At 40.1% G+C, this 27,053-nt stretch overlaps 4 protein-coding genes and 1 long non-coding RNA gene across 5 annotated transcripts; all 5 read right to left on the minus strand.

Annotated features, from left to right (window-relative positions):
- Positions 1 to 1,206: 1,206 nt before the first annotated feature.
- LOC139633876 (uncharacterized) lies at positions 1,207 to 1,720 on the minus strand. Its single transcript, XR_011693855.1, has 2 exons — positions 1,584 to 1,720; positions 1,207 to 1,482 (listed from the first exon to the last, which is right to left on the minus strand). It is a non-coding gene; the product is annotated as an uncharacterized lncRNA (long non-coding RNA).
- Positions 1,721 to 3,304: 1,584 nt separating this feature from the next.
- LOC139634272 (major histocompatibility complex class I-related gene protein-like) lies at positions 3,305 to 15,827 on the minus strand. Its single transcript, XM_071500632.1, has 7 exons — positions 15,650 to 15,827; positions 15,393 to 15,513; positions 14,956 to 15,225; positions 4,987 to 5,259; positions 4,213 to 4,515; positions 3,873 to 3,986; positions 3,305 to 3,693 (listed from the first exon to the last, which is right to left on the minus strand). The coding sequence occupies exons 2-7, from the start codon at positions 15,502 to 15,504 to the stop codon at positions 3,653 to 3,655; spliced, it is 1,113 nt and encodes a 370-aa protein (XP_071356733.1). The 5' UTR covers positions 15,505 to 15,513; positions 15,650 to 15,827; the 3' UTR covers positions 3,305 to 3,652.
- Positions 9,437 to 14,296, minus strand: LOC139634195 (major histocompatibility complex class I-related gene protein-like). Its single transcript, XM_071500509.1, has 7 exons — positions 14,257 to 14,296; positions 13,207 to 13,467; positions 12,308 to 12,586; positions 11,648 to 11,980; positions 10,003 to 10,113; positions 9,645 to 9,662; positions 9,437 to 9,492 (listed from the first exon to the last, which is right to left on the minus strand). Exons 1-7 carry the CDS (start codon positions 14,294 to 14,296, stop codon positions 9,452 to 9,454), a joined length of 1,083 nt encoding a protein of 360 aa, XP_071356610.1. The 3' UTR covers positions 9,437 to 9,451.
- Positions 15,828 to 16,182: 355 nt separating the features above from the next.
- On the minus strand, positions 16,183 to 19,640 carry LOC139633873 (major histocompatibility complex class I-related gene protein-like). Its single transcript, XM_071499893.1, has 6 exons — positions 19,299 to 19,640; positions 18,922 to 19,200; positions 18,266 to 18,568; positions 17,984 to 18,091; positions 17,727 to 17,744; positions 16,183 to 16,927 (listed from the first exon to the last, which is right to left on the minus strand). The coding sequence occupies exons 1-6, from the start codon at positions 19,417 to 19,419 to the stop codon at positions 16,875 to 16,877; spliced, it is 882 nt and encodes a 293-aa protein (XP_071355994.1). The 5' UTR covers positions 19,420 to 19,640; the 3' UTR covers positions 16,183 to 16,874.
- Positions 19,641 to 21,730: 2,090 nt separating this feature from the next.
- On the minus strand, positions 21,731 to 26,581 carry LOC139633859 (major histocompatibility complex class I-related gene protein-like). Its single transcript, XM_071499869.1, has 5 exons — positions 26,344 to 26,581; positions 25,902 to 26,171; positions 24,989 to 25,267; positions 23,934 to 24,236; positions 21,731 to 23,082 (listed from the first exon to the last, which is right to left on the minus strand). Exons 1-5 carry the CDS (start codon positions 26,390 to 26,392, stop codon positions 22,883 to 22,885), a joined length of 1,101 nt encoding a protein of 366 aa, XP_071355970.1. The 5' UTR covers positions 26,393 to 26,581; the 3' UTR covers positions 21,731 to 22,882.
- Positions 26,582 to 27,053: the final 472 nt, after the last annotated feature.

Raw genomic sequence — 27,053 nt, forward strand, 5'->3', positions numbered from 1 at the left:
ACTTCTCATCATCTGATTTCCACCAAAGTTTAACCAGTGAAGTCTTCTTTCATGCAGATGATCTTGTCTGCTTCTTTATTACACAACACAGACATCAAGGGTCACACAGACAGAGGGGTTATTAATCATCTTATCATCCAATGCAATTTAATAATGTCACCCAACGCTGTCTTTTGTTTTGATTGAGAGACCTCTAGTGGCAGAATTACAGACTGTGCGTTTAACAAGTAGTCACAGTTTTGTTGTAATGGAAATGTGAAAGTGTCCTTAACACTTGATCCTCTGGGTTTACCTGTGTTTCTCTTCATGACAATTTTATTCATTAAACAAAGATAAATATTAAATTGGGATTTAAGCTACAACTTGAAAGACAACCACAGATCCTGTCAGGAGATGACACTAAAGAAAGAGCAAAATATAAGAAAATGTCACAGCAGTTCAAGACAAAATTCATCTTGTGAAATTAAATAAAAACAAAAGATGAATAAACTCTTATTCCTGTGTCAAAGGATGCATTGACTGGCAGCATTAAAGATTGAACTCTGACCAAAAATAACTCACGTTTTATAAATTACCAGCGAAAAGTCCCTCATGTGGAAAAGATGGTTAACATGTGATGTCTTGTTAAAAACACATGGAACATGTTTGGGTTCCTCTGCTTATCATCACCACAGACATGAATTCTGATCTCTTGAGGTCTCGAGATGCAGCTCTGGAGAAATATTGTGGTTCTGTGTTGCTCTGTGTGTTTCTTTCTTCAGACCTTTGGTCTCTGGTAGCTGCTGCATGGATCCCTCTCCACCAAATGTCTGTAGAAACAGCTGGACAGCAGCATCAGTTCTCTCCAGATGTTGTCATCATTCTTGATGTCTCATCATTCTTCCCTTAACAACCTGAAATGTTTAAATGTGATTTATGACTTCACACGTGACCACTTTGATGTACCCTCTGACTTTCTGATGATATAAAATGAAATATTGATGCCACAGTAACTTAGAAGAGTTCTGCATCCTCCTCTGATCTGTACTGGAAAATGATTAAGACAGAGTAACAAATACAAAAGACTTCTTAGTGTTCATATTTAACAGTATTTGCTTTCATATTCTGTGCAATATGTTTGATTTTCGTGCAGATGTTTAAACATAAGTATAATAAATATAAATATCACATCCAGATGCAAAATTACATAATTACAATGCAAAGATATTGTTTTAATTTCATGATTTATTAAATGAAACAAAGAAAACACTTGTACAAGTTTTATTAAAGGAATTCCTGGTGAACAATAGTTACTGAATATCAGTTGAACCTGCATGTTAGATCCGTCAGCTGAGTAAAAATATCTTCATGAAGAGTGAAAACATGTTTTACCTTCACCATTTTTCTTCCTTCTCCAGAGGGAGAGTCCAGAGATGCAGAGTGTCAGGAGCAGCAGTACAACACCTTCAATGACAGGAGCAGCAGGAAACTCTGAGGGAGGAACTGGAAGTTTGGGTTTTCTTTAATACTTCAGTCTACAGAAAACAGGGTTGAAAACCTTATATTACTGTGATGGGACTTTAAAGTCAAGATCTCACTCTCACCTGAGTTGGTCCTGATCACTGCTTTGTCCAGTTTGGTGATGATCTCCTCCTTCACACCAGAGAGCTGAAACACACAGTCGTACCTCCTCCAGTCTTCAGGTTTGACTGATGAAAGGTCCAGATCAACTCTGATCTGGAAGCTTCCATCATGGTTGGGGAGGATCTCTCCTTGGTCCACGTCCTCATGAAGATCCTCTCCATCTTTCCTCCAGAGCATCAGAGCTCTGTCAGGGTAGAAACCTGTAGCGTGGCAGCTGACTGGAGAGGAGGGAGACTTCTGGAGGAGAGACACTGAGGGAAGCTCTGGAGAGAGAGAGAGAGAGAGAGAGAGAGAGAGAGAGAGAGAGAGAGAAGGTGGGAAAGAGAGAAGGTGGGAAAGAGAGGGATAGCGAAAACAGAGATAGAAGGAGCGATGGAGACTGAAGGAGGTAAAAAGAGAGAGAGACATACTTGACTTCGTGATTGCAGAAAAACTAAAGTTTCTACGCTTGTTTATATCAGTAGCAGTTGTAGATAATCGTGGCTGAGCAGCCTTGAGGGAAGCTCAATCAATAATAGAAGATGCTAACATGCTAACAATGCTAATTGTTGTCATGTTAATGTTTGCTGATTAACATATCAGCACAAAGTACAGATGAGGCTGATGGGAATGTCACTAGTTTATCTGGTATTTGGACATAACTGATCTGGGGATCAAAACCTTTACAGTTCAATGTGTGTACCAGATTTTATGGGAATCCAATAGCTGTCCAAAAATGTCAACCATCTGGTGGTGGTAAATATGAAAGCCCTGAAAGACAAGTGATGTGTGTGTGTTAGTTAATGAGAGTAACAGTAGGGTGTACTGTTTCTCCTCTTGGCTCAAACTGTATTTTAATCAGCAAAGGTTTTCTGCCAGGAACACTTTGGGAAGTAGTTAAGTGTTAAGATGTGATGGGAGAATTTCGTCTGCAGAATAGGGTTATTGTTGTGTTCATGACACTACTCAGGTCATGTGATTCTACCATCAGTGTGGTGCATCTGAACACCAACTCCCCTGTGGGAAAATGTAACGCTCAAGTAATATTCATATTACTGCAGCTGCAGTCACAGATGAACATGTGAACTAAAACTGGAAACTTTACTGAAAAGTGAAACATCAGCACCAAAAGAAAGAAGCACATGATATTTGATCCTATACATGACCAGTTCTCCTGAAGATGACCAGTTCTCATTAGACTCTGCAGTTGGTGTCAGGCTGTGTTGTCATAAATCTACTGAGCCCCTGACTTCCTGGTGGGGGGAGGGTCTAACTGAGCATGTGCAGTTTGAGTGTCATAACTCATAACTTGTTGCAACTGTCCCTTGTCTCCTTATTTATGATGAGACTGCATCTCTTCCCCATTCCTTGCTTTTCTCCTCTGTTTTCTCTCCCTCATGTGTGTGTTGTCGCTGGTCTGTTCCTCTGTGTATGGGTGTGGTGAACTGTTCTTGCTGATCTGCGCAGCTGTTTCCTCATCCAGTCATCAACCTCCAGCCTCCACAACCAACCCTCCTGCCGCCCCCACTCCTTGCAGCCGAGCCAAGCCCACCTCCTCCTTCTTCCCAAACCATCAAGAACTTCTATCCAACAATTGACTTTTGATTACAATAAATTCTCTCTCTAAACCAACAGTCGTCTCCAGTCTGTTCTGCAGTTTAGGGACCGATAGTCTGTTGTAATGGATTCTTGTGACAGATACACACACATACAATTTGAACTTTATTAAGAAAATCTGATCCTAAAAACAGAGACAGAAAATCAAAGCAACACAAATAAAGTGAACATAAGAGCAACTTAAAGGAAGTGTTTTCTTAAAACAGAGTACAACATTATTAAAGTAGATCAACAGGTTACAGAACAGATGTTTAAATGTCAACATGACAACTGACCGATGTAATTTATGATTAAACAACATTCAAGCCTCCATCTAATTCACAGATCAGATCATTTTTAAACTGTTACTGAGAAATTTGATATGAACAAACATTTAGCCACAGTGTAAAGTATAGTCTAAATATTTACACTGTGAATTAAAGCCACGGTGACTTCACTGGAGTTCACTTTGCTCTGCTGATCCTCTTTGGTAACCTTTATGACAGAAAAAGAGTGGATTTTAATTGTGTAGTGGATATATCTGTTACTGGTCCAAAAAGTGAAATTGAGGTATGGAGTGATACAGTGCTAAAGGTTTCCATCTGTTGGATCTAACCTGCATGTTCCAGCAGGGGAATAAAAATGTCTTCATGCAGAGTGAAAACATGTTTTACCTTCATCATTTCTCTTCCTTCTCCAGAGGAAGAGTCCAGAGATGCAGAGTGTCAGGAGCAGCAGTGCTACAACACCTCCAATGACAGGAGCAGCAGGAAACTCTGAGGGAGGAACTGGAACCAAAACACAACATTCACACTTAGTCTCTGAGGCTGGATGGAGACGAACATGTTTAATAAACCAGTGGGAAACAGAATCAACTTCAGGCCATTGAACTGTAGTTTTTCCTGGTTGTAAACCAAAGTTCTCCTGTTAGTCCAAGGTTACACAAATCAAAGTGAGGAAAAGAAAGAAAGAAAATGTTTTTTCAATTTCCATCACAGCTGATCTCACTCTTACCTGAGTTGGTCCTGATCACAGCTTTGTCCAGTTTGGTGATGATCTCCTCCTTCACACCAGAGAGCAGAAACACACAGTCGTACCTCCCCCAGTCTTCAGGTTTGACTGATGAAAGGTTCAGGTCAACTCTCATCTGGAAGCTTCCATCATGGTTGGGGAGGATCTCTCCTTGGTCCACGTCCTCATGAAGATCCTCTCCATCTTTCCTCCAGAGCATCAGAGCTCTGTCAGGGTAGAAACCTGTAGCGTGGCAGCTGACTGGAGAGGAGGGAGACTTCTGGAGGAGAGACACTGAGGGAAGCTCTGGAGAGAGTTAAAAACACAGAGTTAAAAACACAGAGTTCATCATCTGCAAAAACAGGAATGTTTGATAAATTTGGTGCCAATCCATCAAAAAGATCAAGATATTTTATTCATGTCTTGAATATCTGTAGTTAATGTCATGGTAATCTATGTGATTGCTGTTGAGCCTTTTTACTCTGAACCACAAATATCAACCTCATGGTGGAGCTGCAGGAACAGTCAGGGATCAATCAGAGGAGTTCATCCTCTGAGGAACATCAGTGTCTGAACAAAATGTTCTGTAATGCAGCCAATAGTTGTTGAGATACTTCAGCCTGGACCAAACTGTCAGACTGCTATCATGGCTCATAATGCTATTAATAATGTAGACTGATGCAAATCATAATTTTTTTCCTCTGGGCTGATCCCACATCGATCAATAAAGAAATCATCCAGTCCTATAGGAAACTACACCAGGTCCTGTGGTTCAACCTGTTCTCAGCAGAAAGCTCCTCCAATAGATCACACACGTCTTCAACATCTCAGGGAAAATGAGACTGATGATGTTCCGAATGTTTTCTGAATTTTCTGTTACAGCATCCCATAGATGTTTGACAGGGACAGCCTCTGGCTTCAGAGCAGTCCATGTCAGATTCTTCAGGTTGAACGCCATGAAGTCTTCTCCGTCATAGCCATGCAGCATAAAACTAGTGACCTCATCAGAAGTTTCATCCCATTCACAGCCAGTCCTCAGCTGTAAAACACCTGAAACAGACGCAGAGGAAAGAGACTGTATTTAGAACATGACACATTTACAATAACATACAGTAAAACATAAACACATTTCTAATGAACACATAGTCTGTTGTTGGGATCAGTGAGATATGGAGCTCGACATCTACATGTCCAGTACCTGTGGCCAGATGTGAGCAGAGGTGTCTGAGGTCTTGTTATATAGTTGAGTGATATTGGGGGTTGGGGAACAAATGATTATTGACTAATGATTCTTCAGCTCTGACACAATTGACCCACCAGCAGAGTTCAATGGTGGAGAGGAGATTCACAAGGGAGGCAGCAGTGGTGCAGTTCAGGATGCTAACATGACAGGTCAACATGTTAGCATCTGCTATCAACCAACCAGCTTCAGTTTGGCAAAGAAGGTTCAACAAAGGGAGGAGGCTGCAACACACTGAGGACAGTGCTCATGTGGTTTGTTGTGGTGACAACCATCACTGCAGCACTCGACCGATTTAAGCTTTATGCAGACAGTGTGACCTGAAGAGGTCTCTACTCAGTAATGTTTTCATGAAAAGCACCTCAAGGACTTGCTGGTCTGATGTCTCTGAGCTCTTGGAAACCTTCAACGCAGCAGAAACGTTTCTGTTTTCTTCCCCAGATTTGTGCGTTGACACCATCCTGTCAAAGTGTCTGAATACTTATGTCAATGTGATATTTCAGTTTTTTATTTTTACTAAATAAAAAAATACAAAGAATTCTACAATTTTGTTTTCACTTTGTCATTATGGGATATTGAGTGTAAACTGATGAGGGAAAGATGAAAAAACTGAAGGCATTGGAGCACTTTCCAAATGCAACAAACACACGCACGCACACACACACACACACACACACACACACACACACACACACACACACACACACACACACACAATTACTCAATTGTTTTTGTAAAGCGAGATAATTTATTGATTTATTTTTCTCCCACACTGTACAGGGTCACTTTATAGCTGCACACACACACACACACTGTAACCTACCTGCACTATGGTTGAAGAGCCGCATTAAATAATGAAGATCATTTCTGAACAGTGGAGGCTGAGTCTCAGAACACTGTATGCTGAACCACTGCAGCTGCTGAGGGTTGGCACTGAACAATTCCTTCACCCAGTCCTGTTTTGGTTTAACTGCCTTTATGTTGGTGTCGCAGTAACCCATTGTGATGTCATCAATCAGTCCAGCACCCATAAACTCTGGGACCTTTGGGACTCCAGAAGATGCAGTGATGAAAATCTTCAGGGAGTGTTTCACTGTGGAACAAACAAGATTTTAATATTTGTTAATTTATTAAAGAACATCTGAAGTTTTGTTCAATCACTATGGGTCAAAACAAATAAAATAGTTTGGCTCTGTTCCTACTTTAGTCTTATTTATTATAAACTGAGCCATGACTGTTCTGTGGTCAGTTTCTAATAACTCTATAACAGCTTGCAGTTAGAGGACACACCTCATTATGGTATTTCTAAAACACTGACAACACTGAGCTGCTCACTGAAACAAAACATGTTGTATGTGTTGTACTTGAAATGTGTTTAATGAGTGTAAGTGAACCATATGAAGAGCTGCCAGTCTATAAAGAAATGTGATGTATATGCTCTGTTGATGATACTGTCAGTGGACACACTCATCCTGCTCCACTCAGGAGCCTGTGGGTTCAATGAAACTGCTGCTGCAGCAAAGAGCTTAAAGATTTAAATGTTTTCTTACCTGGAGATGAAACGTGACAGAAGAGGAGCAACAAAAATAATTTCATCTTGGACTGAAAAGTTGAGCTGAAGAGCTGAGAATCAACTGAACGTTTTCTTCGGTCCACTGATGTTTCCTGGTTTAATGACAGGAGGGTTTGGTTTCTGTCATTTGAGGCATGTCCACGTGTTAATGACGCCTTACAGGAACTTTACTCTGACCATTAAGGATTCATAATATTGCTGTTTTTATTATTCTTTCTAAGAAAAACTATCTGTAAAATAAGATCAATGTTTTCAGGAAGTGTTGATTCTTGTAGATGAGCTGGTCTGATCCCAAAGGTTAACAATCCCCTCTGAGTGTAAGCAGTGCTGGGGCAAAACCTCCTGTGGGGTTAACCCTCCCTCCTGTACCTGAACCTCTCATACCCCCTTTTGAGATGTACCAGGGGGGATAGTCGCCCTCAATACAGATGAACAGTTCCTTGCATACCCCAGCCTCACAAATAATACTCTGGGCTCCTTGTGTCTATTTTGGATCTAACTGGAGTTAACCTGTAGCCGTCATGTGGAGGGGGCTTACCTGAAAGAGGTGCAGAGGACCCAGCTGGGTTGGTGTGTGGTTGGAGTCTTGAAAAAATGATAAAGTTCAAGATGAACAAAAAGCTGTTTCTGAGCTTTTCAGAGTTACTAAACTCCAATTTAAGAAAACAAATGAAGGAACCAAGATGAACCATGCATTAAATCTTGTCTGCCTTAAATACAGAGAAAAGAGGAACTAACACATCCTGTTCTGTGTTTCTGTGGTACACAGTTATAGTTACTGCTATGAAGAGGCAATGCAGTCGGCACTGCCCTGAACCATGTGGTTAGAGACTACAGATGCTACTCTACTGAAAATCAGTTTCTGCACAAATCACTTCCTTACAGCAAAAGTCCTTGAGCAACCTACACTTGACCTCTGCAAAATAAAAGAGACATAACAAGGCCACTATTCATTGTATATCATGACAGTACAAAGGATCAATGTAAAACAATAAGTAAATTAAGTTAATTACTAAAACTGTATCTTTACAAAAGCATCATTTCAATTTATGTCACCACTCTTCTTTGGGAACTTTTTTGGACTCTGATGTTGAATGACTGACATGCATAGAGGAAAACCAAATTCACATTTATTTACATCATTATATACACAGACACATGTAAAGCTGATGCACTGTAACATGGTTTATGACATAACGTAGAGAGGATTCATACTTTCCTCACATTGTTTGGATAAAGAACACTTAGAAAATTGTGTCTTTCCACATCACATCCAATCAGCAGAATCTAGCACAGGTGGACTCCAATCATGGTGTAGAAACGTCTCAGTGATGATCAAGAGAAATGGGAAGAACTGGAGATAAATTTCAGGTGTCGCAGCAAAGCGTATGTATGCATGTATTAAATCTTGCCTGGCATACATACAGAGAACAGAGGAACTCACGTTTTATAAATTACCAGCACTTGTGGTTAACATGTGATGGAACATGTTTGGGTTTGGTCAAAAGTTTCCTCCTCTGCTTATCATCACCACAGACATGAATTCTGATCTCTTGAGGTCTCGAGATGCAGCTCTGGAGAAATATTGTGGTTCTGTGTTGCTCTGTGTGTTTCTTTCTTCAGACCTTTGGTCTCTGGTAGCTGCTGCATGGATCCCTCTCCACCAAATGTCTGTAGAAACAGCTGGACAGCAGCATCAGTTCTCTCCAGATGTTGTCATCATGCTTGATGTCTCATCATTCTTCCCTTAACAACCTGAAACATTTAAATGTGATTTATGACTTAGACTTCTTAGTGTTCATATTTAACAGTATTTGTATATTCTATGCAATATGTTTGATTTTGGTCCAAAATATTAAAATATAACATGTATAATAAATATAAATATCAGATTCAGATGAGAAATTACATAATTACATTGCAGACTGTAATATTATTTAATTTTATTATATGTATATATTTTTAATTTGTGAAGAAGAAAGAAAAGACGACAAGTTTTATTAAAGGAATTCCTGGTGAACAATAGTTCCTGAACATCAGAACATCATCAAAAATAAAGTGAATGTAAGAGCAGCTCAAAGAAAGTGTTAAAGTCTTAAAATAAAGCACACCATTATTAAATCAAATCAACAAGTTACAGCACAGATCTTTAAATGTCAGCGTGACATCTGACTGATGCAATTTGTGAACAACATTCAAGCCTTGATCTAATTCACACATCGTTTCTAATCATCAGCATCAGGAGAACAGAATTAATGCCACAGTGTAAAATACAGGATGAAAATTGTTTCTGAGTCTTAGGAGGAATCAGTGGTTTGGCAAAGTCAGACTTCTTCCATCTACTTATTTCTCAGTATGCTATAGTTTTGCTGCTTTTATTTGCTGCCTGTCTGCACAGTAACGTTGACATGAAGCAGAAGTCACTGTGATCAGTTAGAAGCTGAATCTGAGGAACATGAAGAGTCTGAAGCTACAAAGGCAGAAACAAAAGTGAAATAGTTTCATTTGAAATAAAGAGGCATCATATGAACAACAGGACTGCACATGAATGATTGAGTGTTAATGTTCAGACACCTTATTATATCATATTTTATATTTTATTTTTCATGGGGGAAAACTTACTGTTTGTATGTCTGAACCCTGAAACACAGACGAGAGATTACACATGTTAAAAAAAGAAATGATGTCGTGTTGTTGCATCTTTTGAAGATATCCTACATAAATTATAATATATAATATGCTTTGACTGTAAAGTTAGAAGACCAACTCTCAACTAACTGCTGTTTGCTTCAGTTTTCTTCTTGCAGTAAAGTTACTGAACATCAGTTAGATCATGAAAAACCTTTATCCTTTCAGAATACATATGTTTTTTTATATATATTGCACTTGAGTTGAACCTGCATGTTTGATCCAACAGTGGAATAAAAATGTCTTTATGAAGAGTGAAAACATGAAGAGTGAAAACATGTTTGTCCCTCACCTTTATCCTTCTTCCTTCTCCAGATGAAGAGTCCAGAGATGCAGAGTGTCAGGAGCAGCAGTGCTACAACACCTCCAATGACAGGAGCAGCAGGAAACTCTGAGGGAGGAACTGGAACCAAAACACAACATTCACACTTAGTCTCTGAGGCTGGATGGAGACGAACATGTTTAAACCAAAACTGTTTGAGTCTTAGCTACATAACACGGATTCTTTATTCTATTTGTATTTATATTTATATCTGTTTGTATTACATCTGGATAATGTATCTGTGTAAAGCTATGTTTATGAACTTGTACTATTAAATTATATAATCATTGATAATATCTTCTCCTCATATTTTTTTATTCATAGTTTCACTTTGAGTTTCTTCAACCCTTCCATCTGATCACACAGATTTACTTCTTTATTATCATTTGTTTATTAGTTTTTTTTTCATTTACTTCAGATTGATAATATATCTTTGTTAAGCCAAGTTTAAAGCGTTCCTGGGTGGGCTCCCACCACCAACCTTTCAGTTGACAGCTGAATGCACTGACCGATTGCACCACAGAGACTCATTGGTTTGAATTTGTTACCTTCTTGTCATTTATTCCTTCTAAATCTCAGGTGTGTCGTTAATTAGGTTTCTGTCCATCCTTTACTTTAATATTTTAAACAAACTTGTTCAAGTGTGAGCATGTTAGGTATATGAAGCTGCTTCCTGAATCATTTGTTAAGCCTTTTTTGTTACTTGTATGAACCCCCCCCCAAAAAAAAACAAACAAACAAACAAGAAAATATATATATAATATCTCCTCTTCACATTTCTCCTCTGATAATGTATCTTTGTTAAGCTAGAAGTGTTCCTGGGTGAGCTTGAACCACCAACCTTTCAGTTAACAGCTGAACATGCTGACCAATTGCGCCACAGAGACATGTTGGCTTGAGGGGGTGTGGCCTCAATCTTCAATCTCCACCCACTTACAGTTGTTACATCAACTATCAGGCTTGTCATTGATCAGGTTTCTGTCTGTCCTCTACTTTAATATTTTAATCAAAACTGTGAGTTTTAGCTACATAAAGCTCATTATGGATTTTATTTGTTCATCCATTTGTATTTTGTAAAGCTTAGTCACTGTGTTTTTTAGACTGTGAGTACATCATCACTGATAATGTCTCCTCTTGCGCTGCATTTGTTCAACCCTTCTGTCTGATCACACAAAGTAATTTTTGGGTGGACGTGAACCACCAACCTTTCAGTTAACAGCCGAACGCGCTGACCAATTGTGCCACAGAGACACGTCAGGTTGAGGGTGTGTGGCCTCAATCTTCAATCTCCACCCACCTACATTTGTTACTTCATTGTCATTCATTCCCTCTGACCCTCAGGCTTGTTATTGATCAAGTTTCTGTCTGTCCTCAACTTTAATATATAATAAACCAGTGGGAAACAGAATCAACTTCAGTCCACTGAACTGCAGTTTTTCCTTTCACACTTAAACCTGCTCCACTACAGAAACCTTGTTTCCCACTCACATGTTTGTGTTGTAGCGATGTCATTGGAGTTATCCTGTTTGCCCAAGGTTCAGGTTTAGGATTTACAAATCAAAACCTAGATTTTACAAAGAAAGACAATAAGAAAGGAAGAAAGAAAGAATTTAGAAATCTCCATCACCGCTGATCTCACTCTTACCTGAGTTGCTCCTGATCTCTGCTTTGTCCAGTTTGGTGATGATCTCCTCCTTCACACCAGAGAGCTGAAACACACAGTCGTACCTCCTCCAGTCTTCAGGTTTGACTGATGAAAGGTTCAGGTCAACTCTCATCTGGAAGCTTCCATCATGGTTGGGGAGGATCTCTCCTTGGTCCACGTCCTCATGAAGATCCTCTCCATCTTTCCTCCAGAGCATCAGAGCTCTGTCAGGGTAGAAACCTGTAGCGTGGCAGCTGACTGGAGAGGAGGGAGACTTCTGGAGGAGAGACACTGAGGGAAGCTCTGGAGAGAGAGAGAGAGAGAGAGAGAGAGAGAGAGAGAGAGAGAGAGAGAGAGAGAGAGAGAGAGAGCAATAGAAAATTAAATTACTCCACTATAGAGGCTCTGCACACTATTTGTGTAGCTGCAATTAGTTTACCTAGTAATAAAACACATATTTACATATTTTTCTCATACATAAAAAACATCAACTATTGTTTTTCTCATAACTGTTTCACCATCAACATGAAGGAAAAATATGTATTCCAGAGTATTCACTGTCATTAGAAACAGAGGAGCCACGTAAATGTTGTTGTGGCTATGAAATTACATCAGGTCATGTGATTCTACCTGCTCTAATCAAAGAGCTCCTCCCATAGTGCACAAATGTCTTCAGCCACTCAGGACACACATTGGTGAGGAACTGGTTCCAAACTTCATTGTAAACCCTGTTTCTGTCCCACTCTGTTTTGGTGATGAAGGCCTGCGGTGTCAAAATGGTCCATGTCAGTGTCTTCAGGTCAAATCCTATGAAGTCTTCTCCATCGTAACTGTAACGTCTGTAACCATTCGCCTCTCCAGTCTCATCATCCCACTCACAGCCAAACATCAGCTGAAAAATGGGAAGGCCTGAGAAAGAGACAGAGACAGGAGACAGTTATCTACGCCGCTGACGATGGCTAGACCTCAGCTTTTTCTAGAAGCTTCCACTGAAGGAGAGTTTAGTCCAGGATTAGTCAGACTCCACCTGCTCACCAACACACTGTGGTCAGATAATCTAATCTAATCTAATCTAATCTGTACTTTAACTATACATTTATTATGGGATGGACACACTGTGGTCAGATAATCTAATCTAATCTGATCTGTTCTAATCTGATCTGACTGTGAGTTATTATGGGCCAACTGACTGTGAGCAGTTCAGCAGAGTGATTCTGATGGAGTGGAGATGAACTGTTAATCATCACTGTTGGCATTATGGCAATAGAAACAACACTGTATTAGAGCAGTAGCCTATAGCAGGATGTAGTGTCTCAGTCTCAGTCGTTGACCATGAGTTGAGTATGAGTGTGTGAAGTGGAAATGAAGAAATAGTTTGACGTCAAACTATTGAATCTGTGTGAATCTGCTGATGGATGAAGGATTGATTGAAGTGAGGGAGGTGTCACAATGTGGTTGTGCAGGTAATTTTTTAAAAGATACATCTGATTGACTTGATAAACAGAAGAAACCACAGCAAAACACTCTACCTCCACTTTGGTTTACACGCTGCTGCAAACTGTCGGTTTCCACTTTGAATATCTGCTCATAAGCGGCACAGTCCTGGGTGTACCAGTTAAAGTGTTCAGAATCCTCCGCAATTAATTCCTGGACCCAGTCCTGTGTGAACCTCTTATTGTTACTGTCACAGTAACCAACATGCATCCCATCCATCTTCGAGACAACCACAAACTCAGGGAAGGTGTGGAGTCCAGAGGAGGCAGTGAAGAAATATGCCAGGGAGTGTTTCACTGTAAGACAAATAAAGTTTAGGTTTTTGAATCACAGTTTTAAAAATGTAAAAATTTCTTTGGTTTAATTTCCTGTTCAATCACAGTAGGCCATTTATATAAAGAGCAGGCTGGCTGAGTGTAACTTTAACAGCAATGTCCTGAGTGAAATATACATTAAATAATATATCAGGCACAAATAGTCCCAGGCTGCTGTGGAGAGAATATAAAAAAATAATCAGTATTTATCAGTCAAGGAAATAACCCAAACTTAAAACTCATGGTGAGCATAGAGAAATCTGGATGTTCCAACACTGAGGGAAGCTCTGGAGAGAGAGAGAGATGAGGTGGGAAAGAGAGGGTGAACATAACCAGAGTAAAAGTCTTCAGCCATGTTCACAGCTCTGTGAGGCTGTACTGAGGCTCAGCGGTGCTGTGAACTAAAAGACACCATGCTAACCTGCCAACAATGCTCATACTAGCATGTTGAAGTTTAGCAAGTAATACAATCTTAGTTCTGCATGTTAGAACAGTGTTAAAAGTCATGGGATCAGCAAAGTGCCTTGAATATTTGTAGCATGCTAACATGCTAACATGCTAATCCATGTGACCAAAACAGGTTTTCCTCTGAAGGCTGATCCCACATTAGTCTACACATTGTGTGTATCCTTGAGGTTCAACAAACATATTTTAATGGTATTAAATGAATATTGTGATTATTGCTATTGATCAATATGAAAAAATAATTATAAGGAATACTTTTCTCATATCACCCAGCCCTATTTACCACAACAGGTCCTGTGGTTGTACCTGTTCTCAGCAGAAAGCTCTTTCCATAGATCACAGACATCTTCAACAACTCAGGACAAATGTGATTGTAGAGTTCCCGATTGCTTTTTAAATCGTCTACATCAGCATCCCATCTCTGTTTGAGGGGGACAGCCTCCAGCTTGAAGCCATGAAGTCTTCTCCGTCATAACCAAACAGCATAAAACCAGTGACCTCTTCAGAAGTTTCATCCCATTCACAGCCACTCCTCAGCTGTAAAACACCTGAAACAGACGCAGAGGAAAGAGACTGTATTTAGAACATGACACATTTGCAATAACATACAGTAAAACATAAATACATTTCTAATGAACACATAGTCTGTTGTTGGGATCAGTGAGATATGGAGCTCGACATCTACATGTCCAGTACCTGTGGCCAGATGTGAGCAGAGGTGTCTGAGGTCTTGTCATATAGTTGAGTGATATTGGGGGTTGGGGAAAAAATGATTATTGACTAATGATTCTTCAGCTCTGACACAATTGACCCACCAGCAGAGTTCAAGTTCAGTTTTTTTATTTTTATAAATTTTCAAAAATTCTGTTTTCACTTTGTCTCGTAGTGAGAGAAGATGAGTCGATGAGGGAAAGATGAATGTGAAAAAACTGAAGGGGTCTGAACATTTTCCAAATGCACCGCACACACATACACACACACACACACACACAAACTGTAACCTACCTCCACCATGTTTGTGGAGCTGCATGAAAGAATGAAGGATGCTCTTGAGGATCTGAGGCTGAGTCTCAGAACACTCCCTGTTGTACCACTGCAGCTGCTGAGGGTTTGCCCTGAAATAATCCTTCACCCAGTCCCGTTTAGGTTTAACTGTCTTTGTGTTGGTGTCGCAGTAACCCGCTGTGATGTCATCAACCTGTGCAGCAGCCACAAACTCTGGGACATTTGGGACTCCAGAAGATCCAGTAAGGAAAAACTTCAGGGAGTGTTTCACTGTGAAAACAAGGTTTTTAGCATAAATATACAGTCACCATAAATATGATGTATTCCGTTTAAACTTATTATTTTAACAAGTTGAAGTGAAAGGGGAACTAAACTGTATAGAAGTATGGCTCAGGATTAAAATACAGAGCTGAGTAGAAAGTGAACTGTGATCCTACCTGCTGAGGAAAGGTGACAGAAAAGAAGCAACAAAAACAACTTTTTCATCCTGTTTTGATGAAGACGTGTGGGTAAAAGACTGAGCTCATTCAGCTGTTGTCTTCTGTCCATTGCTGTTTCCTGATTGATGGAAAAAAAGGGGGAGAACAGGTGATGGTGGCACGGTCAGAGACCAAAAGCTACAGTCAAGATGAACAGTTGTTATCAGACCAGCGGAGTCAGGCTGTACTTATTCTACAGCTATTTGCATTCTTACCTGAAAGAGGTGTAGAGGACCCAGCTGGGTTGGTGTGTGATGTTGAGTCTTGAAGAAATGATAAAGTTCAAGATGAACAAAAAGCTGTTTCTGAGCAGTTCAGCGTTATTAAACTCCAGTTTAAGAAAACAAATTAAGGAACCAAGAGGAACCATGTATTAAATCTGTCCTGCCTTAAATACAGAGAAAAGAGGAACCAACACATCCTGTTCTTTTTCCATGGTAAAAAGTTATTACTGCTTTTAGTTACTGCAGTTATTACAGTTACTGCCATATACAGTAGGCACCTACCTGAACCATGTGGTTAGAGATTAGATGCTACTCTACTGAAAAGCATTTTCTGCACAAATCAATATTAATTGTATATCATGGCAGCACAAAGGATCAATGTAAAACAATAAGAAAATTTAATTAATTACTAAAACTGTATCTTTACAAAAGTATAATTTCAATTTATGTCACCACTCTTCTTTGGGAACTTTTTTGGACTCTGATGTTGAATGACTGACATGCACAGAGGAAAACCAACTTCACATTTATTTACATCATTATATACACAGACACATGTGAAAATGTGTAACATGGTTTATGACATAACATAGAGAGGATTCATACTTTCCTTACATTGTTTGGATAAAGAACACTTAGAAAATTGTGTCTTTCCACATCACATCCAATCAGCAGAATCTAGCACAGGTGGACTTTAATCAAGGTGTAGAAACGTCTCAGTGATGATCAAGAGCAATGGGAGGAACCGGAGATAAATTTCAGCAGCAAAGTGTCTGAATACTTTTGTCAATGTGATATTGTAGTTTTTTTATTTTTAATAAGTTTGCAAACAATTCAAAATTTCAGTTTTCAGTCATTATGGGATATTGAGTACAGACTGATGGCAGAAATTATAATTTCTTTTTTATTTTAGCACAAGGCTGCAACATAACAAAATATGAAAAAGTAAAGATCTGAATGAGATGTTTCTGAATGCACTGAACTTAAGATTTCAAAGCAAGTTTTCAGGGGCTTTCATGTTAAGTTACTCTGACTTAGTTGTGTAGGAAAATCAAATTTTAGATAAGGTTTTCTTTAAAGCAGACCGTTGTAGTGTGAGTTAGGAAACAACTGGGTTATTTTGCTCTTAATTTCACATGTTGTTTAACTGGTTCAGGTCACAGTCTTCACTGCTTTTCTGTCCCATATGAAGTAGTTGGCAGATTGTGTTTGTAGATCAGGTTTCTGGGTTCAGTTTCTCAGAAAGCTCAGAGCTGTTGTTGTCAGGAGCTGTAAGGAGAAACACACTGTTAGTGCTCGTATCCTGCACAGAGCTGCCTTTAATAAACAGCGGCTACGTCCTGTTGCAGAGGCTGGTCCTTCACAGTGTCTCTACCTCTTTGGATCCACTAAGAGACATTTGGATGCAAGCTCTGCATCTGATGTTTTGTCTCTAATGATGCCGACATGTATTATAGTTTCTATTATTTCTATTGTTGAGAAGAGGTTTGATCGACCACAATCCATGTAGGAAAATTAAACATCTGCTGTAATTGAATTAATTCTTACATTTTTTTCACTGATATTTTTTGGGGTTTTAATTCTTTCAGTTTTATTCCACGTGTGTTACTACCATAGACTGTACAAAAACCTGGCGGGGCTACTGTGTGATTGACAGACTGTACCACACAGACAATCAGGATAGAGGACAGAGCAGGTCAGATCCACTCCTCACTCCTCCTTAGTTCCACCTTCTTATACAAATATGGTTTCTTCTGTTTTGCAAAAAACCAAAATGGCGACGACCAAATCACAAACTGGAGGCTTCATTTCACAAACCAATGGGTGAAGTCACAGTGGGCTGACACTTGGTTACTACATGCAATCTATTACTCCCAGCTAATTCCACATCATGTCAAACAGTGTTCCTCAGTCTTTACTGGTGATGGCCTGAGGACGAAGCAGATCTGTCTATTGTCAGTCTCCATGTCTTTACTCAGCTCCTTTTTCCATGAACACATCCTGAAACATCCTGAATCCTGAAAACATGTCAGAGCAGGTAATAGAATAAAAAACAGGTTTTACTCATGACATGGTGGGCATTGAGCTGAAACAAGCAGAGAAGACCAATCATTAGTTATTTTAGCTCACTTCTCATGCTAAATAAATGTTCTTTACTGATTTTTTTGTTACATTATTACTGATAGTTGCTTCATAAAAAGATCAGGGATCTGTTTTTATCTATGTAATCTGGGTGAACTGATCAAATCAAAAGGTTGAAATCTCTCTTTCTCTTTCTAAACTGTGAATGCAGAAGCAGATAACTTTTCCATTTCCTGCTCTCACCTTTCTTCTTTTTGTAAACAATGAATCCAGCAGCAGCAGCAGCCGTGAAGACGACAGCAACAACAGCCACTGCAGCAGTGATGGGACTGGTCCTGTCAGAGGACTGAGCTGTTGAAAAAGGGACATCCAGGGAAGAAGTGATGTTGGTTTATCCTGGTTTAAAAACAACAGCATAGACACTGGAAACACTCCCATCCAGCACCAAAAAGGAGAACAAAACTCAAGCATGAGCTGCAGGACAACTCTCACATCTGTTACTTCTGATCTCGATCTTACTCTCACCTGAGTTGGTCCTGATCACTGCTTTGTCCAGTTTGGTGATGATCTCCTCCTTCACACCAGAGAGCTGAAACACACAGTTGTACCTCCTCCAGTCTTCAGGTTTGACTGATGAAAGGTCCAGATCAACTCTCATCTGGAAGCTTCCATCATGGTTGGGGAGGATCTCTCCTTGGTCCACGTCCTCATGAAGATCCTCTCCATCTTTCCTCCAGAGCATCAGAGCTCTGTCAGGGTAGAAACCTGTAGCGTGGCAGCTGACTGGAGAGGAGGGAGACTTCTGGAGGAGAGACACTGAGGGAAGGTCTGGAGAGAGAGAGAGAGAGAGAGAGAGAGAGAGAGAGAGAGAGAGAGATAATGTAAAAAATATAGAAATTTTAGAGAAGAAATCTTCCCAAATTTTGAAAAAAGCCCTGAATCTAAAAGTTTAACTGACAGGAAGAAATTACACATCATTCTGGGAGAAAAGAAAAGAAAGATTGTGCAGCATTGCAGCAATATGTCACTTACTGTCACAACAGAAGACAACTATATATATATATATATATATATATATATATATATGTATATATTTAATTTAATTTCATTCATTAGGTTGATATTAGAGACAAACAAGTGTTGTGTTTCTTGTTACATTATAAAAATACATGTGACTTTACCTGCTCTCAGCAGGGAGTTCCTCCCATATCGCAGATGTTTCAGCAGCATATCAATACAAACCTCCTTAATGAAGTTTTTAAAATAGTCATTTCTTGTTTTGTCTCTGTCCCACATGTGTTTAGTGATGACAAACTGTGGTTTGAGAGCGATCCACATTTGTGTCTCCAGGTCAAAAACTATGAAGTCTTCTCCATCATAACCATATTGATGAAAACCGCTGGTTTCTCCAGTCTCCTCATCCCAAGCACAACTAGTCAAGCTCTGATAAATGTGGACACCTGAGAGGCAGATGTGAACAGAGAACACAGCTTCACAGTTAACATTAGACCTTTACCACAGAGACAGATTGACACTAAAACAGAGGATCTACACCTACTGCTGTTACTGACTCCATTAAGTGTATTTGTCCACCTCTGGCAGTCACTGATATAAATGAGGGAAAGATCAACTGCCTCAACAAAGTACACAGCTCCATGACTTGAGTCAAAGTAAACCATAGGTACTCCTGGTCAAATATTAATCCAGCACAAGTGAAAGTTGTGAAAGTCTTGCCCTGCTCCTCCCCCCTCCCCTGGGAGCCTTCCAGACGTGCAACACTACGTTTAATGTCTTTCCGTTCATTGCAAAATGTCCCAAATAAAATCAACAGCAGGATAAGCAGCTGTGCTTCATGATGTTTCAGTTTCAGCAGAGAACAGCTGGAACAAGCTGCATGTGATCATCAGGTCGGGGATTTCACGCTCAGCAGTATGTGACTGCGCATGCGCATCTACATCCGAAACACAGCGGTCGCTGAGGGGTCGGAGCGTTTGATTTATTGCACTGGGAGAACAGTAAAATATTGAGAAGTTTTTATTTCTTTGTTTGGTTTTTCACTTTGCTTTTTTAAATGCATGAAGTGAGGAGAGGTGAACAACATGCAGCAGTGAAGGTTTTGGTTATAGTACCAGCAAAAACTACTTTCACCCAAGTTCAAACACAGCCTGTGATCTATTGTATTTTCAAAAATAAAATAAAACTAATTCCACTAACTAAAAATGAAGTGTAGTGTAGTGTATGTAGTGGAGTCAAACGTACAATATTTGTTTTTTAAGTCTAGTAGAGTAAATGTCATAAGTTTACAAAAAATAAAAATAATAATAGTCAAGTATAGTACAGATTAGTTAGTATTAAGTACAGAAGGCTACTCAAATAAATGTACTTCCACCCCTGGTGATTGCAGGCAAATAACAGTAAATTACTGTATAATGCAGTAGAGTTCATGAGCAACACTAACTGCTGCAAAATGATCATACAGATGAATCAGGTACCAGGAGAAAGTTATAATCAGGAACATACTTCCAGTTTGGTTGAAGCGCTTCTGCAAACTGTGAAATTCTTCTTTAAAGACCTGCTGGTGAACTGTACACTCCCCTGTGTAAAACTTCCAGAACTCTGGCTCCCCATCTCTCAGTTTTTCCATCCAGTCCTGTTTGGGTATTGCTGTCTTGAGTTTGCTGTCACAACATCCTGTCTGAACATCATTAATCAGCATAACACCCACCACCTCTGGGAAATCTGGGACCCCAGAAGATGCAGTGAAGAAAACCTTCACGGAGTGTTTCACTGTGGAACAAACAGCATTTCAGCTTCTTAAATTTGTTAAGTAGTTGAGAACATTGAAATTTTTGCTCAGTCACTATCAAAAAGAGTAAAATAGCTGAGCTCTGTCCCTATCTTTAGTCTTATTTATTATAAACTGAGCCATGACTGTTCTGTGGTCAGTTTCTAATAACTCTGTAACAGCTTGCAGTTAGAGGACACACCTCATTATGGTATTTCTAAAACACTGCCAACACTGAGCTGCTCACTGAAACAAAACATGTTGTATGTGTTGTACTTGAAATGTGTTTGATGAGTGTAAGTGAACCATATGAAGAGCTGCCAGTCTATAAAGAAATGTGATGTATATGCTCTGTTGATGATACTGTCAGTGGACACACTCATCCTGCTCCACTCAGGAGCCTGTGGGTTCAATGAAACTGCTGCTGCAGCAAAGAGCTTAAAGATTTAAATGTTTTCTTACCTGGAGATGAAACGTGACAGAAGAGGAGCAACAAAAATAATTTCATCTTGGACTGAAAAGTTGAGCTGAAGAGCTGAGAATCAACTGAATGTTTTCTTCGGTCCACTGATGTTTCCTGGTTTAATGACAGGAGGGTTTCTTTCTGTCATTTGAGGTGTGCTCTCATCTTAACAACTCCTCACAGGAATTTTACTCTGACCAATAAGAATTCATATTATTATTGTTGTTAATATTATTGTTTCTTGTTGTTAGCTCTAATGTGTATGAAAGATGAAACCAGAATATTTTTCTGTGTGTTTCATGTAAATGTGTGTTACCTGCTGTCTCTGCCTGAGGCTCCTTCTGACCTGCCTGCATTTGTCTGTCTGATAAAATCCAAAACACAAGAATCTGACACATCAGCTGTGAGGCTGCAAATATAGAGAACGATACTGATCACTATTAAATAATTTTTATTTGTTTCTCATTCTTTATCTTTAATCTTTGTCTTCATCTCAGATTCTCTCCACTTTTCCTGTAATGAAAACCTGCTTCACCTGCTTCTATTTTTAGTTCACTTTCCCTTTTGCTTGTAGATCAGAGGTGGAGATTGTGTTGAAAAATTATAAAGTGAGTCATGTTATTATCATCTGATTTGACTCATGAGTCTGTTGATGCAGATGATCTTGTTTGTGGGGATATTAATTATCTGATCTTCATTTACCTTTGATCGATAACCCCACTGAGATTTTGTAGTTAGTAAGTTTTGTACATAGTACATAGTTTTTATTGCTGGAAAATCAATATTAACATAAAATAAAACAAGAATCTCTGTGATGATGTGTGCAGTAAAAAAAAAGATCACACATCAGCTAGTTTTGAAGTTGATGAACACACATTTAACAGAGATGCTGGTTTGCTGTTGTTCCCTCATGCTAAGCTAAGCTAAACTTGTCTGCGAGCTAACTCTGCTCTGAATTGACACTGATATTGATCCTGATATTGATGAAATTCATATTATGGCAACTACAAAATTTTGAAAATTGGAGACTTTATTGAAAAATGAAACATTCATTACATAAAAATGAACCTTTCTTTATATATTCACATTTCATTTCATCAACTTAAAAAATAGAAAACCAGAATTACTGCTTTGTGGTTGTATACCTCAATGAACCAGCCAAGTTGCAGTGAATAATGAGTGTTTTTGCAGAACATTGTGATGTCACTGTGAAGTTGACCTTTGGCGATTTGGATATAAATTTCATCACTTTTATCCCACTAGATATTTGGGTTAAATTGTGCCATAAGTAGTTGACGAATTCATGAGTTGTGGCCAAAAACATTTTGTAAGGTCACAGTGACCTTGACCTTTGACCCCAACACTCTAATCAGTTCATCCTTGAGTCCATGAAGTGAATGTTTATACCAGATGTAATGAAATTCCCTTTGGGGGTTCCTAATATATTGCATTCACAAGAATGTGAGGTCACTGTGACCTTGAAGTTTAACCTTTGACCCCCAAAATCATATGAGCGCATCTTTGAGTCCAAGTGAATGTTGACTAATTCCAAAGGAAGGTGGTCTTGAGATGTCACACTCAAGATGCCAAAACTATGTTTTGTAAGGTCACCATGAGCATGACCTTTGACCTTTAACCATCTAATCAGGTCATCCTTGAGTACAAGTGGACATTTTTGCCAAATTTGAACAAGTTCCCTCAAGGCACAACTGAAATATCTCTTTCTCGGGAATGGGATGCTACAGGACGAAGGTTATAAAAACACATCACTGTGCTTCCAGCTTTAAATTTCCACTGTCTGATACGTATGTTGTTAAATAGCAACAGTTAACAGGGAGTCAGGACAAGATCTGTCAGGTAAAACTTATTCATCCTCACTGAGTGTGTCTGACAATCAGGTTTCTGGATTCAGTTTTGTAGAGAGCGTGGCGGCGTTGACAGGAGCTGTAAGATCAGAAACACACTGTGGATCCACTCCAGCTGCAGTGAACCTGTTCTTCTTTTTGTAAACCATGAAAATAGTGACAGCGATGATGACGAGAGCGACAACCACCACTGTAGCTGTGATGGGGACGGTCATGTCAGTGGGCTTCTCTGTTGAACAGAAAACAAAACAAAACAAGTATTAAGACTGATACAGATAACACAGGTTAGAAAAGAAGCACTTTCATCAGTTTAAGCAACCACAGATGTAGGCTTGTTACTGTGAGCTACGACTGAAGAGTTAATAGAAGAAAGGTGAGAGAAAGGCTCTTAAATGTTGTAATATTGTGGGTGAGCGCCTGGGCTGACTGACTGAGCAGGAAACAGTAGTGTCTGATTGTGGGAAGGAGAGACAAAAGACAGTGTGTGGGGGCAGCCGTGTTTGGAGCACACGTCGCGGCACACTCTTTGGGAGGGAGGGTGTTGTTTGCAGCTGGTTAGGGCTGCCGGTTACGAAGAGGGCCAAGCAGGGGGATTAGTTGTTCCAGTGTGAAGAGGGGAGGTCAGCTGCCTCCTGTAGATAGTCAGGGCCGGGCCATAGAGAGTGTTGTGCTGCCATCGCTCCTCGTCTCGGGCCCATCCAGCAACCATGACGCCACCCTGACACCCTGACTGCCCCCAGTAGAGGGTATCTGTGTGCTGTTCAGTAGTGTGCCTTAAGCTAGAAGTCTAGCCCTGTGTTTTACTGTTGCAGTGGATAAATTAAACTGTTTGTCGTGGATAATAGTGGGAGCCCTTATGGCATCTAGGCACAGAGTGGAATTCCCTGGTGTAATCTTGCCCCCAATTTTTTATGAAATCTGCATTTTTTTATTAAATTAAAGATTGTTATTGTTATTCTCTGACATGGTGGCAGGTAATTTCTGCCCCACCCACTTGCAATACAACATTTATTGCAATATAAATACCCAACAAACCACAGACACATGGTAACACTCAGCAACTGCTGATCTCCCTCTTACCTGAGTTGCTCCTGATCTCTGCTTTGTCCAGTTTGGTGATGATCTCCTCCTTCACACCAGAGAGCTGAAACACACACTCGTACCTCCCCCAGTCTTCAGGTTTTACTGATGAAAGGTCCAGATCAACTCTCATCTGGAAGCTTCCATCATGGTTGGGGAGGATCTCTCCTTGGTCCACGTCCTCATGAAGATCCTCTCCATCTTTCCTCCAGAGCATCAGAGCTCTGTCAGGGTAGAAACCTGTAGCGTGGCAGCTGACTGAAGAGGAGGGAGACTTCTGGAGGAGAGACACTGAGGGAAGATCTGGAGAGAGAGAGAAGGAGAGGGAGAGGAAGTGTGAAAGAGAGGGATACGGATAATGGAGGTAGAAGGAGCGATTGATGTTTACTGTAAACATATCTCTCTCATATTTCTCTATCCTCTTCACTCTCAATAGTTTCATGCACACTGAGTCTCCATGTTGGTTCATATTAGTATCAGCTGTAGATATTTGGGACTGACCAACCTTAAAGGAATCAAACAGAAGGTGTGGAAATCTGAGAAAAATAGATCAGTAAACATAAGAGTCTTCAATCATGTTCACAGCTCTGTGAGGCTGCACTGAGGCTCCGTGAACTAAAAGACTAATGTCAGCACGCTAACCTGCTAACAATAATACCAGGATCTCATCTAGTACCTGTTTAGCAGGTACTCCACCATCTTAGTTCAGCATGTCAATATTTATATATAGACTGAGAAGGAAACAACACCACAGCTTGAAAAGTCTCTACAGTCAGAGAAGAAGGATTCACCTGTTTTCCAACAATGAGAATCTGAAACCTACTGAGCTCATACTAACTGTCCACTGACGATCACCAGTTGACTGAAAGTGACGTCAGAGAACCAAACAGGTCAGTCTCTGCTGATTGGTCAGGACTGACTCAAATCTTACTGCCACAGAAATCAACCAAAAGAAGTTAATGTCAGCCTGAGAGGAGAGATGATACAGTGGTATCTGAGTCCTCTGTGTGAATATTGTTGTGTTCATGAAACTACATCAGGTCATGTGATTCTACCTGTTCTCAGCAGAGAGCTCCTCCCATAGTTCAAACTCTTCTTCAGCCAATCAGGACAAATCTGAGAGAAGAAGTTATTAAGGTATTTTATTCTCCCTTTGTCAGCATCCCATCTCTGTTTGATGACGTCAGCCTGTGGTTTCAGAGCCGTCCATGTCAAAGTCGTCAGGTTCAGTGATATGAAATCTTCTCCATTGTAACCGTACTGCATCAAACCAGTGACCTCTCCAGTCTCGTCGTCCCATTCACAGCCACTTATCCTCTGTAAGATGTGGACACCTGAGACAGAGACAGACAAGAGACACTGCAATTAACAATGATGTACAGATGATTTCTCCACTGGAAAGATTATTTTAAAAATACTGTTCATTGTGTGATGAACACACAACACAGTTTAGACCCAAGTGATAACGTCTCTTTGTGTTTTGGGCACATCAACTGTTACATAGAAAGTCACACCTGTCTGGATTGACCTGTGGCTTTCAGTCCTATATATAAGCCACAGACTACGAATCTAAACATGCATAGAATAAAAAGCATTAAATAATAATAAAAAAAACACAACTGTCTGACACAAGCAGCCTTGGATGCAGTCCCACTCTGGATCAGAGAAACGAGCTGAGCAAACGTTAGCATCAGCTTGACTCCCAGCGTCTCCAGTGTGGCCATACATCAATGAAATAAATCAAATCAATTAATGAATGAATGATTCACAAATAAATGTGCAAATGAATAATGTTCACATTATTTACATCACCTGGGAGAAATGTTATTTATTTTTATTTTTGATTAATCAATGTAATTTATTTATTTCCTGTGTCACTGTGTGTGGGCCCCCAGACTATAGAGGGTCACTTTATAACTGAGACACAGAACATTTTAGCAGGAAAAAGTGAAATGTACTGTCGCTCACCTCCACTGAGGTTGAAGTCTTGCTTCACAAGGTCAATAGTGGCTCTGAAGGACTGGGGCTGCTTCTTAAAACACTCTGTTGTGTACCACTGCTGCTGCTGAGGGTCGTCATCTAAGTAGTTTTTGACCCAGTCGTGTTTAGGTTCTAGTGTCTCTGTGCTGGCGTCGCAGGAACCCGCCGTGATGTTATCGACCTGCACAACAGCCACACCCTCAGGGAGGCTCTGGACCCCAGAAGAAGCAGTGAAGAAATACTGCAGGGAGTGTTTCACTGTGGGACACCAGAGGTTTTCATTTTAAATATACACTCGTCATACATATGCATTTAAAACTTATTGTTTGATCATAAGAAATAATAAGTGAAAGTAAACCAAGCAGGAGTGAGACGCAGCAGGAAAACACAGACGGAAAGAGTTAAACACATATTCAGGATGTGAACCTACCTGATGAGGAGCCGAGACACAAAAGCAGCAACACAAATATTTTCCTCATCTTGTTTTAACGCAGACGTGCAGGTAAAACACCGAGCTGTTGGTCCGTCCATTGCTTTTCCCAACGGATGGAAAGACAGGTGGAACCCGTTTACCTGGAGGGGAGGGGGGGGGGGGGGGGCAGGAGCACAATGATTTAACTCGTTGTGTCTCACTGCGCTGTATAAGCCACAGTTCACCACCAGGTTTTCTGGAAGATTAAAAAAATACAAGTGTGATATGATGTTAAGATACTGAAGGAGACGCAGCTCCAACGGGCTCAGGCCCTGTTTAACCCCAGTTTAACCCCAGTTTGACCCCTGTTTAACCCCAGTTTAACCCCAGTTTAACCCCTGTGAGCCACTGAGACCCTAAACTACCGTCAGGCTAAGAAATGGTACGGTCCACTTTAGGGGTGTCTGAAATCCTATTGCAAGATTGTTGTAATATTTACAATTACAGGTAAGAAGGATATATAAATGTTTCACCCCCCCCCCCCCCCCCCCCCCCCCAAACTCTTTTTGGGGGGGTCCAAGCCCCCTAGTCCCCCCTGTAATTCGAACCGGGGGCCAATTAAAATTCTACATAGTGATCATTATGAAAGCGTTCATGGTTTAACCTTCACATTCCTCTCAAATTACTTAAATTCATAACATCAGTAGTCCACTGGCAAAGAAGACAAA

This window comes from Trachinotus anak, unplaced genomic scaffold, assembly GCF_046630095.1.
Source record: "Trachinotus anak isolate AG129_WGS33_773 ecotype Australia unplaced genomic scaffold, CSIRO_AGI_Tana_v1 ptg000016l, whole genome shotgun sequence".
Taxonomy (NCBI): domain Eukaryota; kingdom Metazoa; phylum Chordata; class Actinopteri; order Carangiformes; family Carangidae; genus Trachinotus; species Trachinotus anak.

Excerpts from the sequence above, each read along its gene's own strand:
- LOC139633859 (XM_071499869.1), bottom strand. The coding sequence starts at position 26,392 with ATGAGGAAAATATTTGTGTTGCTGCTTTTGTGTCTCGGCTCCTCATCA. Across the intron at positions 26,172-26,343 it reads GTGTCTCGGCTCCTCATCAG|TGAAACACTCCCTGCAGTAT; the intron begins GTAGGTTCACAT and ends GGTGTCCCACAG. Across the intron at positions 25,268-25,901 it reads AGACTTCAACCTCAGTGGAG|GTGTCCACATCTTACAGAGG; the intron begins GTGAGCGACAGT and ends TCTCTGTCTCAG.
- LOC139634272 (XM_071500632.1), bottom strand. The coding sequence starts at position 15,504 with ATGGACAGAAGACAACAGCTGAATGAGCTCAGTCTTTTACCCACACGT. Across the intron at positions 3,987-4,212 it reads TGTGATCAGGACCAACTCAG|TTCCTCCCTCAGAGTTTCCT; the intron begins GTAAGAGTGAGA and ends TTTTGGTTCCAG. Across the intron at positions 3,694-3,872 it reads AAGGAAGAGAAATGATGAAG|GTTACCAAAGAGGATCAGCA; the intron begins GTAAAACATGTT and ends TCTGTCATAAAG.
- LOC139633873 (XM_071499893.1), bottom strand. The coding sequence starts at position 19,419 with ATGGTTTACTTTGACTCAAGTCATGGAGCTGTGTACTTTGTTGAGGCA. Across the intron at positions 18,569-18,921 it reads GAACTCCCTGCTGAGAGCAG|ACCTTCCCTCAGTGTCTCTC; the intron begins GTAAAGTCACAT and ends CTCTCTCTCCAG. Across the intron at positions 18,092-18,265 it reads AGTGATCAGGACCAACTCAG|CTCAGTCCTCTGACAGGACC; the intron begins GTGAGAGTAAGA and ends CTTTTTCAACAG.
- LOC139634195 (XM_071500509.1), bottom strand. The coding sequence starts at position 14,296 with ATGTCTGTGATCTATGGAAAGAGCTTTCTGCTGAGAACAG. Across the intron at positions 12,587-13,206 it reads GCGTGTAAACCAAAGTGGAG|GCCTTCCCATTTTTCAGCTG; the intron begins GTAGAGTGTTTT and ends TCTCTTTCTCAG. Across the intron at positions 10,114-11,647 it reads GATCAGCGGTGATGGAGATT|TTCCTCCCTCAGAGTTTCCT; the intron begins TCTAAATTCTTT and ends TTTTGGTTCCAG.